This window comes from Lampetra fluviatilis, chromosome 33, assembly GCF_964198595.1.
Source record: "Lampetra fluviatilis chromosome 33, kcLamFluv1.1, whole genome shotgun sequence".
NCBI lineage: Eukaryota > Metazoa > Chordata > Hyperoartia > Petromyzontiformes > Petromyzontidae > Lampetra > Lampetra fluviatilis.
The window spans coordinates 6,005,489-6,023,006 of record NC_136307.1 but is presented as its reverse complement, the minus strand read 5'-3'; the positions used below and the strand labels follow the sequence as shown (position 1 = coordinate 6,023,006).

Here is a 17,518-nt window from a genome sequence, read left to right as displayed (position 1 = left end):
GTTAAACCCGCCACCACCCGACACAGCCAATTAGTCAGGTTTGTCACGTAAACAGAACGTGGCCAATTCGTTACTAGTACAGCACGCCGCTGTGTTGGAGAGTAAAACCACAACATTTACAATTCGAGTTCGACGTTTCGCCACCTTTCCACACCCCCAACCTTTCCCACCCCTCCACCTTTCTCCCCACCTCCCCCCCACCTTTCCACACCCTCCCCCCACCACCACGCCCTCACCCCTCCTACCCGCCATATTGGATGAGGGGTCTCCGCGCGCGCGAGTCCCGTAGCAAGAGGGCGGCCGCGTGTGTTGTGGACTGTGCGTGGTGTGTGCGGAGAGAGAACGATGCCGGATGCCGCCGAGTTCCAACACTGTCGTTAAATGGCTCTGAGGTTCGAGCAGCTGAGCTGCGCGCAGTCCGTGCCCGCCTGCCTGCTGCTCGCCTGCCTCTACGTGGGCAGCCTCTACGTGTGGCGGCATGAGATGCCCAGGCGAGTCGGGGGGGGGGGTGGTGGCTGATGGTGGTGGTCGCAAGACCTGCCGTGGGCCGCTGCTTTGGGTTACCACCTCGCCCGGGTTTGGCCGGGACATTCCGGGAATTGATAGAATTCGGCGTGGTGGTGGTGGTAGTAGTCGGACTTGTCCAGTAACTAACCGGGGTTGTTGAAATCGTGGGGCTGGCTTTTTGTTGTTGTTGCGTACCGGTAACCGAATGAACAAAACGTGCGGTTATAGCTTTGAAACACACGTAGACAAATGTGTAGCAGTAGAAACGCAATGTTTACGTCTTAACTGAGGATAAGGAGGGGAATGTTGTTGTTTTAGCACCACGCGGTGAACTTAGGCCGCCACGTGTCACTCGACGCATTCATTTCTGCTTCTCGACTTTGGGAACTGGTCACCGATTATGAAAACCCAAATTTGCAATCGAGATCTGTCATTGTTACGATGCTGCGTTGAACTCAATGCCAGTGCTGTTCATTGCACGTTTTTGTTGTTGTTGACAGACCTCGGAAAAGATTCCCGGTTTCTTTTTTTAGTCTGCAGTGGGAGGGAAAAGGTGGCAACCCGGACCGAGAACCTTGCGTGTGTTGGGGGGTTGTCATTTAACTTTTTGACTCGGCTTTGAGTGCACCACCGTCAACAACGTGTCCCTTGCTTGCTCTTGAGTGACCAGCTGAGAAGAAGGATAATGCCCTGCGATTAACTTTAGCCGGGTCTGACCCAGTCGCCTTAGTCGTCAAACTTGGAGATGATTTCATCACCCGGCACTCCACACCCATGGAGCAGCAAATACCTCGCTCTGTGGGTTGTGGACACTGCAGATTGCCAACAATTTCTCAATGAGAAATTAAGCAACCTCATTAGTTGTAGGCAGTGGGGGGGCATTGATAATTGGTTCAGGCTTTTTTCCTTTCTGTGCCATTGTTCAATGATTCTCTCCGTTTGTCTTTTATAGCGGGTGTTCTGTTCATTTTGCCTTATGGTGCCTAGTCCATGCCGATCTCTTTTTGGGCCCCTTTTCCCCCTACTTTCTCTGGTTTCTTGTGGTCACTCGTTCCCCTTCGCATCTGTTCTGGTTCCTGCTGGAATTATTCTCTCTCTAGGTAAGCTGGCAGGCTCCTTCTGATCTGTACTGCCTTATGTCGCCTTTTATGGTTGCTTTCACTCTTTGGTCAGGGCTTAATTTATCACAGAATGTGCCCCAGGTAGCAAGGTGTGCCGGAGTTGTTGGCACGTGATGAATAACCACAGCCATAGCAAGAAATACACTGTGGTGTCCTGGTTTTTATTTCCGAGTCACCAACCCATACCAGTTTAAATTAAGCTTTCTTCCTGGTCCTTGGTCTCTTTCTCCCCCTTTCTCCCTGCTCTTTTTTTATTTCGTTCCCCTGCTGCTCCCTTTTTCCTGGTTCCTGGTCAGTCACTGAATTAGTATTTCCCTGATTCCTTCCTCGCCACCCCCCTCCCCTCTCGTGCCCCAGGTGTTGTATATTTCCTGGCTTCCTGGTTGCTTCCTTATCTCTTGATCTCTCGCCTGATTCCTGTCACCAGTTTCATAAAATGCCTTATCTCCATATATTAAAGGCAAAGTTGTGATTATGTGTGTTTGTTCAAAATGTTTAGCGTACTTCCCGACATGCAACAAACTTGAAATTTGCCATGTGGGTACTTTCCAGACTGTACACCATGCAAGAATGATAAAAATACACTTTTTGGGGGGGGGGGGGGGCTCAATAATGCATATATTTTTTTGCACGGCAAGTGAGCGGTGACGTCAAATCTGTCACGTGACCCGCACATGTATAAACGTAACGCATTGTAGTGTAGTGGTTAGCGCGCTGCGCTACGAACCCGGCGACCCGAGTTCAATTCCCGCTCACGGCCACCATTATTTTAACCGCTCCTGGGCCTCCCCCAGGTCGACTCAGCCTCAAACGAGTAACTGCTGTGGTGTGTGAACATCGCCACTGGGGAGACAAAGGCGGCCGGGCGTGGTGACTCCATTTCCCGGGCGAAGCCGGGTAGTAAAGCTAGTAGATTATAATTAGTATCCGTTTGTCACTTCACTGCTGGATGAAGGGGGTGTCGGTTATTGGGGGTTGTTTGACCAAACTTTGCCACGCTGATCAGTGTGCGTTGGTGAAGGGAAGGGACCGAGGACAGCTTTAGATATCCCTCGCCACTGGTGTTAGCCGTGGCCAGGAGTCGAACACTGCGCCACCACTCCAAGATGAATCGTTCATCCTCAGCAGCCATGATCAATCCATTGCTTCATGACAGCCGCCCCGAGATTTCGCCATGTCGCGCAGTCCATCGATGTAATAATCCACCTAGCACCTGCACAAGAGTTAATTTCATCACTTCATTATTACAGTAATTGCTACGTGCTTTGTATAAATGTATTGAAAGTGGGAATACGTTTTAGAGGGCATATTACTCTCTGGAGCAACTAATAATCCAGAGAATACGTTAACAGGTGACAGTGTTGTTGTGTTGCCACAGAGACCACCCCGATGTCATCAAGCGGCGCTTCACCAGCGTGCTCGTGGTGTCAGCGCTCGCCCCCTTCTACCTGTGGCTCTGGTCGGCCGACCAGGAGAACCAGGTGACTCCCAAAGCGCCACGACCGTGGTGTTCGACGCATTCAAACGGCGAATGTCACGCTCCACTGCACGTGACCCACCAATGTGGCCCCGACTGCCAGCCTGTGTTGTCTACCAACCATCCGTTCAAACACAAAAACTCAACACATTTGTCTATAACACTACCTTAAAAGGAAACTATATATATAACATTGGGGAAATTTAAGGAAATGGCCCTGTTATGAATAGGGGGCCACTGCTCGTAATGTCACCTTTTTTTTATTTTAACGAAGGATTAAATAATTGTATAAATGGGGACAATCCAGGCAACGGTCCTGCCATGAAGAAGGGCCACTGCCAAAAATGTCACATTGCATTTTTTTCCTCCTTTTAGGGCAGTGTTATTAAATAATGTGTTGAGTTTGTGTTATTTGTGCTCGTGCACCACTGGCAATACAGTATCGCAAGAAATATTTTATTTGTTCAAATACAAGTCGTTACGTGCTGCGCGCACGATCATGTTTAGTGAACACATTCCACTTGACCGAGAGAGTGCTGATTCAAATTAAGATGGTGTTATTGTGTGTGTGTCTGTATGCATATGCATTAGTGCATTAGCTTTGTCCCTCTAATGAGTGGGTACTAACTCTGAGATGATCCAATGTGAATGTAAGTTGAGCGTAAAGTTGTGTGGCTATTAGGAGTTTTAATTTCTAGATTTGAAGCTTTCGTGACAGCAAGGATTCATACTCTTTGGTTTTTTCGATAAAGTCACGTAGGTCGTGATTTAATTTAGTTGTTTTCATTTATTTAATTCGATTTTTTACCTACGTGACTTTACCGAAAAACCAAAGATTATTAGGAGCTTTCCTTATTGAAATTCAGCCACGTTGATCAAATCATTGACCATGCCCTCCTTGCCAGTGCCACTATCCAAGCCTTCTTGTCTCATCGCAGCCTATGCACGTACTACTTGCTGATGACTTGGTGCAAGTGCTGCTGTTATTATTGCTAATTGTATAACTCGAGTACAAATGCACGTGGGAAAGCCTTACAGAGCCCATGTATGCGTATGATCGTCATTCCTTGTTTTTATTGATAAATAATTTAAACTTGGAAAGCTGCACTGGTATTACAAGTTCATATATTTAATATGGCAGGATATGTCATTGTCAAGGAAATGCTTCAAGCTTGATGTTCAATGAATCACCGTGGAACATTTTCTACTGATGTATTATGTCACGTACCGTGTTTAAAATGCTGTTTGAGATTTCGTAGTAATACAAAACCATTGTCTTTGCATTATGCTTTATTAAATATGAAAAGAGGGAAGCACATAAATGTTTTTTTAAATGTAAAACAATGGAGCCTCACAGAATGGCTTGAGACCTTTCTCCCACTACTCTTAGCTCCTTCGATAAGTTACTTTAGTTTGGCTGTTGAAGACTTTGGCACTGACACCCTATCTGCTGTGACTTAGGCAATTTGCAGTGATCCAGAGTTCGTAAGTACATTGGTTATGAAGCTAATTATATGCTTCGTATTCATAAGCTAGTTATTATTTATTGTTGTATCATTACGCATAACAGTAGTATTAGTGTGCCCAATTCTTGGCAAAGCTTATGCGTGCGCGTTGGCTTTTTGCTTGATGCGGCTCGCTCTGATGGATCCTGTGGGCCACCATCATGTGGCGCTATCGCACCGCAGAATCCACTTTTAGCTGTCGACAAAAATGTATTGTCTTATTTTTATTCAAAGGTCTGTGCTTTTTATAACATTTTGGTGTATGGTAGAGCCTCATTCCTGCTGTGTCCAACCAAGCAAGGTGATTTAACACACCGACTTGTCAAACTTTGTATATAATTTGCCTTCCAATAACAGGTTAACGCCTTATACTGTCTTCTTGGTTCTTTCGGTAAAGTCACGTCGAGAAGGCAGAGTCTCTGCAGAGTCTCTGTCTTCTCGACAGACCTGTTCTCCACCTGAAGACGGCTGCTTGCGTTGTGGCCGAAACGTCGTGAGAATTATTTTATTATGTTTTATTTTCATTATTTTATTATTTTCCTTCTACGTGACTTCACCGAAAGAACCAAGAAGATGAGCCTTATACTGTGTTAGAATGCAAGCAGTCGGATGTCTTGCAAGTTAATGAATCGATTCGTTTTAGGGTTGTAACGATGCAGCAATTACAATCGATTCCCTTGTTCTTGATACTTTATTGAATTGTGCGTATAATAATTGTCAATTGTTTACGGAAATAATTTGTTGTTATTTGATTAATGGAGCTAACAATACTCCGATACAAACGACAGTAAACTTACGAAAAGCAGCATAAGCAAAATTGTTAAAAATTAAATCTATTCTTAAATTGAATCATGCGTAAGTAATAAGCATGCTTAAAGGCGCATTAGTTTAGAGGCTTGTGTACTGTATTAGTGCTTTGTTGTGGTCAGCAGAGGGCAGAGCAGAAAACTAAATTGTTCTATGCTTCTTCTTGGTTCTTTCGGTAAAGTTACGTAGAATGGAAATAATAAAATAATAAAAATAAAACATAATAAAATAATTCTCACGACGTTTCGGCCACAACGCAAGCAGCCGTCCTCAGGTGGAGAACAGGTCTGTCAGGTGGAGAACAGGTCTGTCGAGAAGACAGACCTGTTCTCCACCTGAGGACAGCTGCTTGCGTTGTGGCCGAAACGTCGTGAGAATTATTTTATAATGTTTTATTTTTATTATTTTATTATTTCCATTCTACGTGACTTTACCGAAAGAACCAAGAAGATGAATCCCTGCAGTCACGAAAGCTTTAAATTGTTCTATGCTTCTTCATCTATGCTCCCCACCCTCACCAATCTGCACTGCCCAGTGTGGTGGGGTTAAATAAAACCCCCACAACCCACATGTCATGGGGAGGCCATCATCCATCCAGCGATGGGTTGTAGAAAGGGCTGCACATATGCACATACAAATCCGCATTTGCTTGTGTTTACCTTAAATGGCTAACGTGGTCATAATACCTTTCTCCTGAACAGTTTTTTTTTAGTTCATTGGGGTGAATTGTCTTGCTTGAAGCTTTTAATTAGTCTAAAGGCGCATTTCCATGTAACCGGCATGATGTGGAAAGTTTGATGGGAATGATATTGGGATAAAACATAAAGCAAGGTGGCAAGCCAGCCTATTAAAGGAGCCTCTGTTTTTTTGGGGATTACTTGGGCTATACTAATATCGGAAACGCATGGGACGTGAGGATACTCGACATACGATGATATTGTTACACATTTTAAAGAGAAAGTCCTTGCAAAGCGGAGCTGATCGCACGAAGGAACGAGCGCTGAGAAATATGCGCCCGCGAGTAATGCAGCAGTTGGTAACAGTCAACACTCGATGGCCCGGAATGATTGTGTAGGGATAACACAGCAATGTGGGCAATGCAAAACATTTAAATGAGGCTATAAAACATAATTATTGTTCAGTAAATCGGCGCACATGAGGAAATATTTAACACTTTCAAGCTTTTATTGAATGGCTAAAGCCACGCAATTGTTTGTTGATGTTTGCGTTCACTTAAGCATTGGGTCACTGACCCTGGAGATTGAAGAATCCCCAAATAATGAAACCAGTGTGCAAGTAAATATTGTTTTGGCAAGCACAGTTAATCCACAACACGGATAATCAAAAGTTTATCTGTAATCGCACGAAGGAGGGATGTGTGACTAACTGACGGTGCGTCTCGTTTGTGTGTCATGAGGATCAGTCATGGGGCTCCCTGCTGGAGACGATGGGTATTCACACCCGTGGGCTGCTCCCTGCCATCGTTCTGCCGCTCCTGCTCACCGCGGTAAGTCGGCTACGACGTCCCAGTTTGGCATTGCTACAGCGCGCGCGTGTTTGCCACGGCACGGGTATCTGCGAAGCGCCTTGTAAAAATCGGGGCCACAAGTCTTTCGCTTAAAGCAGGGGTGGGGTGAACCTTTGGCCCCAGGGGCTGTATTTGGCCCATGTCTTAATTTCATACAGCCCGCGACCACACGACACCTACCGATTTAAATCTTCGCCGCCGCAAACTTTATTTGTCTGTCACCACAAGCGTCTTAACCGCACTTATCGGGTACTAGAGGGCAGTATTTTTTGAGCTGACAACACTCCGTTTCTAACTTTACCGCGCTCACTCGCTTATGTCACTCCAAGGGCCTCTTTAAGCTCGGCGGGCTCGCGCGTTATCTTTTTCGTTGTTATTTGAAAGCCAAAAAGGGTGCCCTCTCCTGGATTAGAGAGGAATATGCAATTCCGAAAATAACGATGTGTGGATGCTCTGTTAGCACACTGTAATCTCTGCTGGTGCACATCGTTAATTTATTTACCATTTACAGCCATTTGTGAATCCACTTCTAGATGAAAGCCTCTCCGCGCTATGTCTGTCAAGGGCGTTGTTCGATTGCAATCCACCACTTGCATCAGTGCTGGTCGGTGAAGTGGGGCGTACCCAGGACACCAGCTCGGATATCACTCACCATTGAGATTGGCTGTGGCAAGAATCAAACTCATGTGACTGGATTCATGAATCGGTGTGCGAACCACTGTGCCACCACTCCGTCCAGTTATCAACTGATGAAAGTGTCATTGAAGGTCTCAACATAAAATATTTCAAATAAAAAGATGTATTAATACATTTTTAGCAAAAATATGCTACTCGAAAGTCGTTCTTATACCAGCGTAGTCCTGTTTTGTGTGTATGTTAATGTTAGTCAATCACTCTCTAAGAGGCGGTGTTCGATTTACCACGACCCTGGCACATAACAAACCTCGGTTTAAAGTTGAGTCGGGGAGCCCCCTTTTGTTTGGGCCTCGTGCTTGGTTTCCAAAAAAACGCTGTTACTGCACGTCCGTCCCGTCGCCATGAATCCACGGACGCCAGTAATTTTAACCTCGCCTCTTTGGCGAGGTGTACTTTGCGAGCGTTGCTTTCATCCCGTGTGACCAACTTAATCCGCCGCCAGGTATGAGGGTTTGTCCACAGCCTTCTGAGTCTTTGTTAAAAACACTGGAGAAAATGTAAAGGGCAAACACCTCCACCGCCTTAATAAAGTGAGCACCAAACAGCACTGTAGGGAACATCAAGACCCCCCCGGGTTAAAGAAGAGCTCTCTGTTTTGTTTTGCTCGTTGCCGCAGCGGTTTAGTCAGCAGGATTTACGTCTGTGTGATGAAATGGCTCATGGCTGTTTGTGGGGTGTTGTTTGGTGACGTTTGCGATGCGTTTCCAACTGGAAACACTCGGACCAATTGTGGTTTTAAAAACTGCCTATTATAAAACTGCATTGGCATTTATATTTTACTTTTATTAACAAATACCTAACCATGAGGTGGCTGGGTGGCTCATTGTTTTGGGCAAGACTGGGTACAAATCTGCTCAGCCAGGTTCTGTCATTATTAAAATTCGATTTTTTTTCCACTTAATATGCCTTAATTCCAGCTCTAAGAATGAAAATAACTCGAGTGACAAACAGTCTTATTCGTAGAGTGTGTGGGAAACTGTACTCCCCTCGTGTGTAAAGATAAAAAGGTCACTTGGAGGATTTTTAAGAAATAGTTTCCTGAAAATTGCTTGGGCAGCCGTTTTCAGGCACACGAAACTGTGCTGCTGCTCTGCGAGGTTTCTGAATGGATTCATTGTCACATGATGCCAATAGCGCGCTGGGAATAACGCAGAGACAGCTTTGCATCCCATCCAGTGTTATATGTTTGACGTCCAGGCAGATCCTGGTCTCCCTATCTCCACGCACCTTGGAATGTTCCTTCCATCAACATCTTTTACAGCTAGTCACCACGTGTCTGAATTATTGCAGTTCCCTGCACGTGACCTGACCTCGTCTCCTTGATTGTTTCTAAAAAAACAAAAATTCCAGGACTTCCACCACCTATTCATTTCATTTACAGAGTAGAAAAGCAACACGTGTTTCTGTGATGCAGGTTCTATTCTTGGGTCCCATCGTTCAGCTGACCCTTGACTGTCCCTGGGACTTTGTCTCTGGAGTGAAAGTGTTGATTGGTAAGGCCCCCGCTCACAGTGCAAAACATAGAACACAGGGTTTCCCATAATCCAGTTCTCACGACCCACCACGCTCCTTCACTCCACGGTTACCAGTCTTCAATCAAATACAAATTAAGTCTGTGCACGCTACACATTCCTGATGATTGCGAAACGCATCCCATGTGACATAAAGAACGATAGTTCGATTAAACCGACCTCTCTACATCAAGTGGGACACACAATACACACGATGTTGGTCTTAATTTGAATTGATAGTCACGATTGCACATGACACATGTTTACCAATCATCAGGCCAAACTTCAGTGGTACAATCTTCTTCATATGACCATTGACATTTTATTATGCCATGAACTGTGATGAAATGGAGTTCACCTAGAAAAACCATGCACGCTTTGGATGAAGGTCACGTGTATAATGAACAGACAATATGTAGTGCACAGGAAGCCCATCATCTATGGTGCACACCATCTATATGCTCCTTTTTGTTCGGGCCCAATAATTAATTGCCTTGCTTGTTCTTTTTGCTTTTTGTAACCCAGCTCTCCCCTGAACAAGAGCTACGTAGCCTCAGCAGGCTCTGCCCCTGCTTATGACTAACTACCAATCTCTTCTCTTGGGCTAGAGCCGCGGTTCTGGGCGCTGTGCGTCTCCGACATCTGGTGGGTGCGCAACCACGTGGTGGCGCCGCTCACGGAGGAGCTGGTGTTCCGAGCGTGCATGCTGCCCCTGCTGGTGCCCTGCACAGGCCCCACCATGGCCGTGTTCGCCTGTCCCCTCTTCTTCGGCGTCGGTACGTCCCGACTCAAGTCGGTCAGGCGGTTGTTCGAGCAGTCAGTTGGTTGTTGGATCAGTTGGTCAGGTGATCGATCAGTTACTTTCTTCAGTCAGTCAGCCTGCCAACCATTCAGCTGGTCAGGCGGTCGGTCAGTCAGTCGGTCATTTGAGAAGTTGGATCGTCAGCAATTCATGATTCAATTGGACAGCCTGTCAGTAAAGTGATCAGTCTGTCCAGCAATCATTCTGTCATTTAATTGGTCAGTCAGTCAGCCTGCTGATCAGTCGGTGAACCCATCAGTAACTGAGTTTCCTGTAAGCCAGCACTTGCCAAATGGATTTGGCTCATATTGACCTCACAGCGTGCGCTAAACTCACATTTTGTGGGCTGTTTATTGTGGGACATCCAGCATTTTTTTGGTGGATGGCGGAGACTGCCCTGAAAGTTGAATGGCTTTTAGCCGATATATGAGTTAATGTATTTTGTGCAAGAATCGGTGAATGTGTTTTGGATGGTGGTTGAATGTGGAAAAATGAAAGTGGCATAAAAGGTAGCATAGTGGTTTGCGCATTGCGCTACGAACCGGGGAACCTGAGGTTGATTTACCACCCACGAGTGATACCTGACCCAGTGTTGGGCACCCTTCGCCCTTCACAAACCCGCATTGACCAGTGTGGTGAAGTATGGTCAAACAACCTTCATGACCAATATCGCGTGGGGAGACCTCCATCCAGCAGTGTTTTGACCAAATGCTTTAGATTATCATGAATATTATTATTATCATCGTGATATATTCTGTTGTGCATGATCACTTGTTTGAATTGGTAAAACATAAACCAGAATCAGGGCCGTCCTGAGGGGGGTGCGGGAGCCCCCCCGATGCCTTCAAACTAAACCGGAAGTATTACATCTTGACACTGATGTCGAAGCGTGAGGCCCCCCAAAAGAGCGGCGCCCGGGGCAGTCGCCCCTGTTCGCCGTGCCCTCAGGGACGGCTTTGACCAGACAGCACGGTGATGGGATGAATCCCAAAGTGCGCAATTACTCTTGAACGAACTTTATGTTGCCTCGAGCTCAGCCACACAGATTCTTGTCGCCTAAAGGAGTACGCTCGCTTGCTCGACGTGTGTCACGTGTCTGCTGGCTTCCAGCTCACTTTCACCACGTCATCGAGCAGCTCAAGTTCAAGCAGGGCAGCGTGGAGATGATCCTTCTGTCCGCAGGTAACCGACAGCAGAGTCTGCCAGCCACCCCTGGGCTTTAATTATTGTAGATTTGTTACGCTCCAGGTAACACTCGATAATTATCCGTGGGTGATTATTCGGGTTGCGGATTAACTGTGCTGACAAACGGTCACTGCATCGCGCTGCGCTTTCAGGTGCACTTCTGCGGCCTTCTGGAACGCTCTTCCTTCCGATATTAGGAAGCCACTGGGTCTATGCACTTTTAAATAAACTAGATTTAACACGCATTTCTTTAGAACTGATTTTTGTGTTTAGTCTGTTGCGCTTCCCCCGCACCTCCGATTAGCACGGTTGGCTACGTACGGTGTGAAACAGGTTCAACGTACATATATGTGCATGCACGCCGATTTCATTATTGGCTGCTCCCCACTTGCCTCAGGTCAGTGACTCAATAAATGATAATTTCAACTCTTGATACGCTTCATATTCGCTCCCTCCTGAAGAGAGAGCACGACTCAGAGTGAGGAACCACAGACGAATGGGGAAAAAGCAGCAGCCACGCGGTGAACTGGCACAATCAATTTACCAAAGCTCTGCGGTCCCCTGTATGTTGAGATGTTTTCAACCAAGTAATGGGTATTTAGACATGTGGCAGGAAACCGGAGGAGCACCTGGATGTGCAAGGGGGGGGAACACCCTATCAAATACTCAAGGGACAGATTGAGTCCACACTTCTGCAAAAATCTGTTTTAATCAATGAACCATTTATGTATGTGTGTTAAACTTATTTCGCCCTGTACATAGCCAACCGTGCAAACCGGGGTTGAGGGGAAGGACAACTCAACACAAAAATAAGTTCTATGCCTAGTTTGTATGCTGTTTATGTCCAACTCGGTATTTCTGTATGTTTAAAGTATCTTTTTTAATTTGCCCTTGTGAACCTTGGATTGCATTCAGTACCATTGCAACTGGCGCCGAGCCAGTGGTGGAAATTTCACGTCACCATGGCGAGTGCCGAGGTGATGCTCCAACACAATAGCAGTCATCGTTGACTGAGGACCACGTGCGCCGCTGCGTGACCATCGTCACGATGTTCCAATAACTTGGCCGATTGCTCAATATGGGCGTGAGCTGAGTCGTAGGGTCACCTCGGGCCCACGCGTTCACATGGGCAACCTCAGCCGAACCTCAGAGAGCAATGCGACGCATTCACATGCAAACAAAAGAAGCGCCACAAGCTCACCCAAGCCGTCGCTAATTGGCCAAGCGTAACTTTGTGTGCGGGACATAATTGATTTTGTGTTGTTCATGTTTTTTTTAATACTATTGCCTATCCTAGCCCACGTGTGTATGTGTCCGGCCCTTTACCCCTCTATTGTCGCAGCGTTCCAGTTCTCCTATACGTCGGTGTTTGGTGCCTACACGGCCTTTCTCTTCATGAGGACAGGTCAGTCATATCAGGTGTTGCGGATAATCCTAACCTCCCGGCCGCACGCGGTTGAGTATCAGATTGCTGATGCGCCGTCGTTAATGCTGTGCTTTGCTGACTGCCAACTGTTGATGCCCGATCTCGATATAATATTAATATTAAGGACAGTCATTTACAGAGCCCCATATCAATCCGCTGCTGGATGAAGGCCTTCCAACGCCGAGTTGCTTCCGATGTTAGCTGTGGCCGGGAATATAACTCAAGTCTCCGGGTTCTTAGCACAGTGTGCTAACCACCAAGTCACTGCTCTGCCCACAATATATTTATATTATTTAATATTGAACACTTTTTGTTCACCCAGTTAGCACATACTGCAAAATGTGATGTAATGTTCCCTTGCTGTGGTTGGTGAAGCCAAAATAGGTTTGATAACGTGCATTTTGTTGTTGTAGCGATGACGCAAGGGCACCATGAGAATCGCTAAGCTTCTCTATACACACGCACGCACATGCCCTCTTTTGTGGACACAAAGATAACACGATACCCTATTCGGTTTTCCAGGCTGGGCAGTGATTGTTAGCAAGCGTCTTTTTGTTGTCTGCCAGGGAACACGTAGCGACGATTTGATGAGCACCGTGCACACTCGCACGCGCACCCTTGTCTCGCCAGCATCGGGGCAAATGTGCTGTACCAATTATCTAATTCTCTGATTTGTGAGACATGACTTCCCTCCCCGGAATTTTCAAGCAAAACATTTACGGTGGGTCTTATAATCTGCTAGCTGTGTGCGTCTCTTTGTATATTTAGTGTGTGACCGCAGTTTTATAACTTTATTGGCACAGCCTTGGGGAATCGTCCTACTTTCCAGACTGCTTCTTTACCTGGAGAATACGGTATTTGTTTTCGGCTAAGGGATGACCTCGGAGAGACCCAGGCCAGCTTTGGGGGTGCATTCGAAATCGTAAGCCCAACGCTCACCTCGTCTTGCCCCTGACCAACCTCTCATCACCCTCTCTAACGACTCTCCCGTCGTCTGTCCAATCCGCCCCCCACCCCCTCCCCACCAACACCGCCGACTGCACGCAGGCCACCTGGTGGGCCCTGTACTCTGCCACTCGTTCTGTAACCAGATGGGTTTCCCGCCGGTGGCAGCCGCGCTTGAGCACCCGCGGCGCTCCGCCATCGCAGGCTGCTACGTGTCGGGTCTCGTGCTCTTCCTGCTGCTGCTGCACCCGATCACGCAGCCCGCGTTCTACGCCGACAACGCGTTCGGGCTGCTCGGCGCGAGTGCGACCGTCGGGCGGTAGAGACGCGCGCGGTGCGTTTTGCGACTCGCCTTCCTCCGCGGTTCGTGGAGTTCGCCGCCATCTGATTCGAGTCGGCGGTTGTCTCGTGTTTTGCGCTGCGTATACCGTTTCATTTGTACTCGTTCGCTTGTACTGCCGCGTTTGTGTTTTAGTGTGTCTTCTTCTTGGTTCTTTCGGTAAAGTCACGTAGAATGGAAATAATAAAATAATAAAAACAAAACATAATAAAATAATTCTCACGACGTTTCGGCCACAACGCAAGACTTTACCGAAAGAACCAAGAGGATGAATCCCTGCAGTCACGAAAGCTTTAAATCGAAATTTAGTGTGTCTTGTTTTGCGCTACCTGTATGGTTTCGTTTTGTATTCGTTCATTTTTATCGGCTGCCTCATTTGTTTGTCTGTACAGTAGAGCTGCGACGATCGGGTAATTACATTAATTAATCATTATCTAAAAATTTCAAATCGACGATTTTTTTGTGATCGATTTCTCAGGCCCCTTTTGACATTTTCCCTCCTGAAGGTAGAAAACCCCCAACAAGCTACGCCCAACATGATGCGGCTGACACACTGATGGTGTCATGAGCCCCACCCATCACCTCCCATCCAGCGACATGCTTTGGAACATTATTGAGACTTTTCCTACTTATTTTGCATTATCCCAAAAGTAGTCTACTTGATAATCTCCTGAGGAATCGATTTTTTTATATTTTGGCATCTCACCTCTACTGTACAGTTTCAACCTCTATCTCGTTTGTACCGTCTTGTAATTCTGTACTGATGCTTTTGTACTGTCTGTTTTATCCGTGCTGTCCTTATTTGCTTTACCGTTTCGTCTGTTCTGTCTCATAACTGCCTCATTCATATTGTCCCTGCTCTGTTCTGTCGCTACGGTCCTGTTTGTACCATCTGTTGTTATATTTTTTGTCTTCTTCGTTCTCAGTACAAGCTGCATGCACCCAAAAACAATTGATCCTTTCGCGCACAAATTTGTTAATGTTTTGCGATCGTAAGGTTTGGGAGATACATTTTTCTTACAAGGGAACATTTTTTGTGGCAACTATTGCAGTTGACAGTTGTGGGTAACGGTTGCCCTTAAAATTTCCCAAGTGTCTCAGGGCCTTGAAGGGTGCCACTGCTTGTGCACGCAAAGTGGGGCTTGACGGTACTCCCATAATTCGTGACCTTACTGGACCCAATGATGGAGTTTTCATTCAAAGGTCACTTCTGATATATTTCCCATCATAGTTTTCAGCCCTTATGCCATTCCACCGCTGGATGAAGGCCTCTCCATACCCTCGTCGGTTATGGGAGTTGTGAAAGGGGGCAACAGGGATGGGTTCAGATATTGCACACGCCACCGATGTTAGCCGTGACCAGAAGTCAAACTCGGATGACCGGCTTCATAGCGCAGCCTGCTAAGCGTTGTGCCAGCGCACCCACCCCCACCTCCCTTTTATCACGAATAATTAAATAAGCGTAGCAATGGCATTTAACGAATGTGATTCCCATGCCTGTTTTCGTTCAGTAAATTATTTTGGCGGCAGCAATCAAAACTTCCACCATGGAGGCGTTTTGCAAAACGTATCGTCGATTGTGACAATTTGTTTTGTAGGGGGTAACTGTTATCTTGGTGATTTGTTTTTTGTTGTTATTGCCATGGCTATTACGAGAGGACATCTGGTGATGGTGGCTTTTGGACGGGGTCTGCAGTCATGGCGTTAAACCTGTTTGCCGTTGGAAAGCGCTTATCGGTTAATTAAACTCGCATTGCGATGCCGCCCAGTCTTAAAATGCGCTCAGAGTTAACGTCCGTCGGACGATTTGAAAGGGCTTGTGTAAATTTGCAGAAGCACCAGACTCCCCTACAGCTCACCAATATCACAGCAGCCCAATTGGATGAAGGTCTCCCCATACCTTAAAGTCATGGGTGGTGTTTGACGATACTTCATCATGCTGGTCAGTGTGGGTTGGTGAAGGGGGGTGCCCAGGTTCAGTTAAAATACCACTCGCCACTACCGTGAGCTATGGCTGGGAATCAAACTCAGGTTGATGGGTTCATAACTCAGGGCATTTCACCATTGCACCGACTCTCCTGTGTCGGTGCGTCTGCAGATTTCTATACAGACTCGGTTCTTGTGTTCTTGTGTTCTGTGCATTCATGTGACATGTTTTGACTGCCCTGCAATTTCAACTTATCTTGACACGTACCCCATTCGCTCAATCCCCCACCCCGACATCCCACCAATTAACCAATCACAATTGTTCACAAATTCGTTGCCGTTTTGGGTTTTTGGAGTTTGGAGGCATGATTTCATTTGGTCAACATACAACCAGACGATACGAGTACCCATAATAGCTTAATGCAACACAAGCGTCAATGACAGTCGGTACACCATTTGTGATACAGTCTACATATATACAAAGATCCCCTGTATAGCCTGCGTCGGCTGTTGGGGAAAGTGCACACATGTACGTAATGCGAATGTATGCACTATAGGTGTATCGATTCATCCATCCCCACGACGATTTCATGAATTCAGGATGTAGGGGTTGCCATTCGAGTCGACATTATTTTTTTAAAGATTACGGTGAATGTGTGGCCTCTAGTGGCTGCAGGAGTCATGTGACCCCTATACCATACAATGCAACATAAAATCGATATTACTCAAGTAATAAGTGTATCCTTACACCCCTAGTTTATTCATGCTACACCCAACATGCCACATTCTATCGCGCGTGTATATTTTTGATGTGTGTGGGGTAACAAAGGGAAATGCGTATATATATTAGAGCTACTAATTTGTATTATAATACTGACAGGCTTTCTCTGCTGGTACGTAAGTTCGATGCATAACCTTTTGGGATATTGAATATTTTGTAATACTGTATTGAGCCTTTATAGAACTGTCTCATGGCACAAATAAATGCAGTTGTTTCTAAATGCGTTGGTTCTTATAAAAGATGCTTCAAACCAAATACTCAGATTAATATATATTTTAAAATATTAAAAAATGATGTTTGGACCATTCTGTGTCTCAGGGCCCACTTGGCCACGACAATACGTGCTTAATATTTTTTTAAATGAAGTGCGTTACATGTAATCGTCACCTGATATTTCTTCAGGCTGTCGCTTTGAATCAAAAGTGAAATTGCCTGTTGTAAAATTCACTTGAATAAGGACCCTGTGACATTGTTGACAAGAGTGGGCCATCGTGTGCTTGTGAGCTGTTGTAAGTTGAAAACTTTGAAAAAAATGTTCCTCTGCTAAATAAACAGCAAAAAGTAAAAGGCTGTCCTAAAATGTATATTCCACCTCCATCGCAGGCCTTGGTGGAATGCCACTTTCAATGAGGGCAGTACGCAAAGTTTTCAGCCGAACACATTCAGTACAAAATACATGCATGATTTTTCAGAATGGTCACCCTTATTGTGCATTTTGCCTATCGTTCTTGAAGATTTTCATTTTTCTCCACCTCCGGTAATTCCCAACCTGCGGTCCGTGTACCTCCCGGTGGGCCGCAAGGAAATGGCCAAAATAATCAATGCAGGTGCAGCAGTTTTTTTCACGAAACAAAATATTTTTACTGCCTATTTCACAACTAGCCAATACAAAAGCAAGTTTATCGTTTTTATGGCATTTTAATAAACATTTCACAGCAGTTTTTTAAAGTACAGTACTGTA

General features: G+C 45.9%; 1 protein-coding gene across 3 annotated transcripts; it reads left to right on the top strand.

Moving 5' to 3' along the window:
* The first annotated feature begins 276 nt into the window (after positions 1–276).
* RCE1 (Ras converting CAAX endopeptidase 1) lies at positions 277–17,055 on the top strand. Of its 3 annotated transcripts, none has more exons than XM_078871922.1 (8): positions 277–491; positions 3,007–3,109; positions 6,841–6,924; positions 9,056–9,134; positions 9,763–9,928; positions 11,065–11,136; positions 12,482–12,544; positions 13,657–17,055. In XM_078871922.1, the coding sequence occupies exons 1-8, from the start codon at positions 382–384 to the stop codon at positions 14,021–14,023; spliced, it is 1,044 nt and encodes a 347-aa protein (XP_078728048.1). In that variant the 5' UTR covers positions 277–381; the 3' UTR covers positions 14,024–17,055. The 3 variants fall into 3 exon arrangements, with proteins under 3 accessions (XP_078728048.1, XP_078728050.1, XP_078728049.1); XM_078871924.1 differs by having other exon boundaries at positions 9,761–9,928; positions 13,613–13,981; XM_078871923.1 differs by having other exon boundaries at positions 6,835–6,924; positions 9,761–9,928; positions 13,613–13,981.
* Positions 17,056–17,518: the final 463 nt, after the last annotated feature.

Bases quoted from the DNA above. Each gene is read 5' to 3' on its own strand.
- RCE1 (XM_078871922.1), top strand. From the start codon at position 382: ATGGCTCTGAGGTTCGAGCAGCTGAGCTGCGCGCAGTCCGTGCCCGCC. The intron at 9,135-9,762 runs GTAAGGCCCCCG...CTTGGGCTAGAG, and splicing joins TGGAGTGAAAGTGTTGATTG to CCGCGGTTCTGGGCGCTGTG. The intron at 11,137-12,481 runs GTAACCGACAGC...CTATTGTCGCAG, and splicing joins GATGATCCTTCTGTCCGCAG to CGTTCCAGTTCTCCTATACG.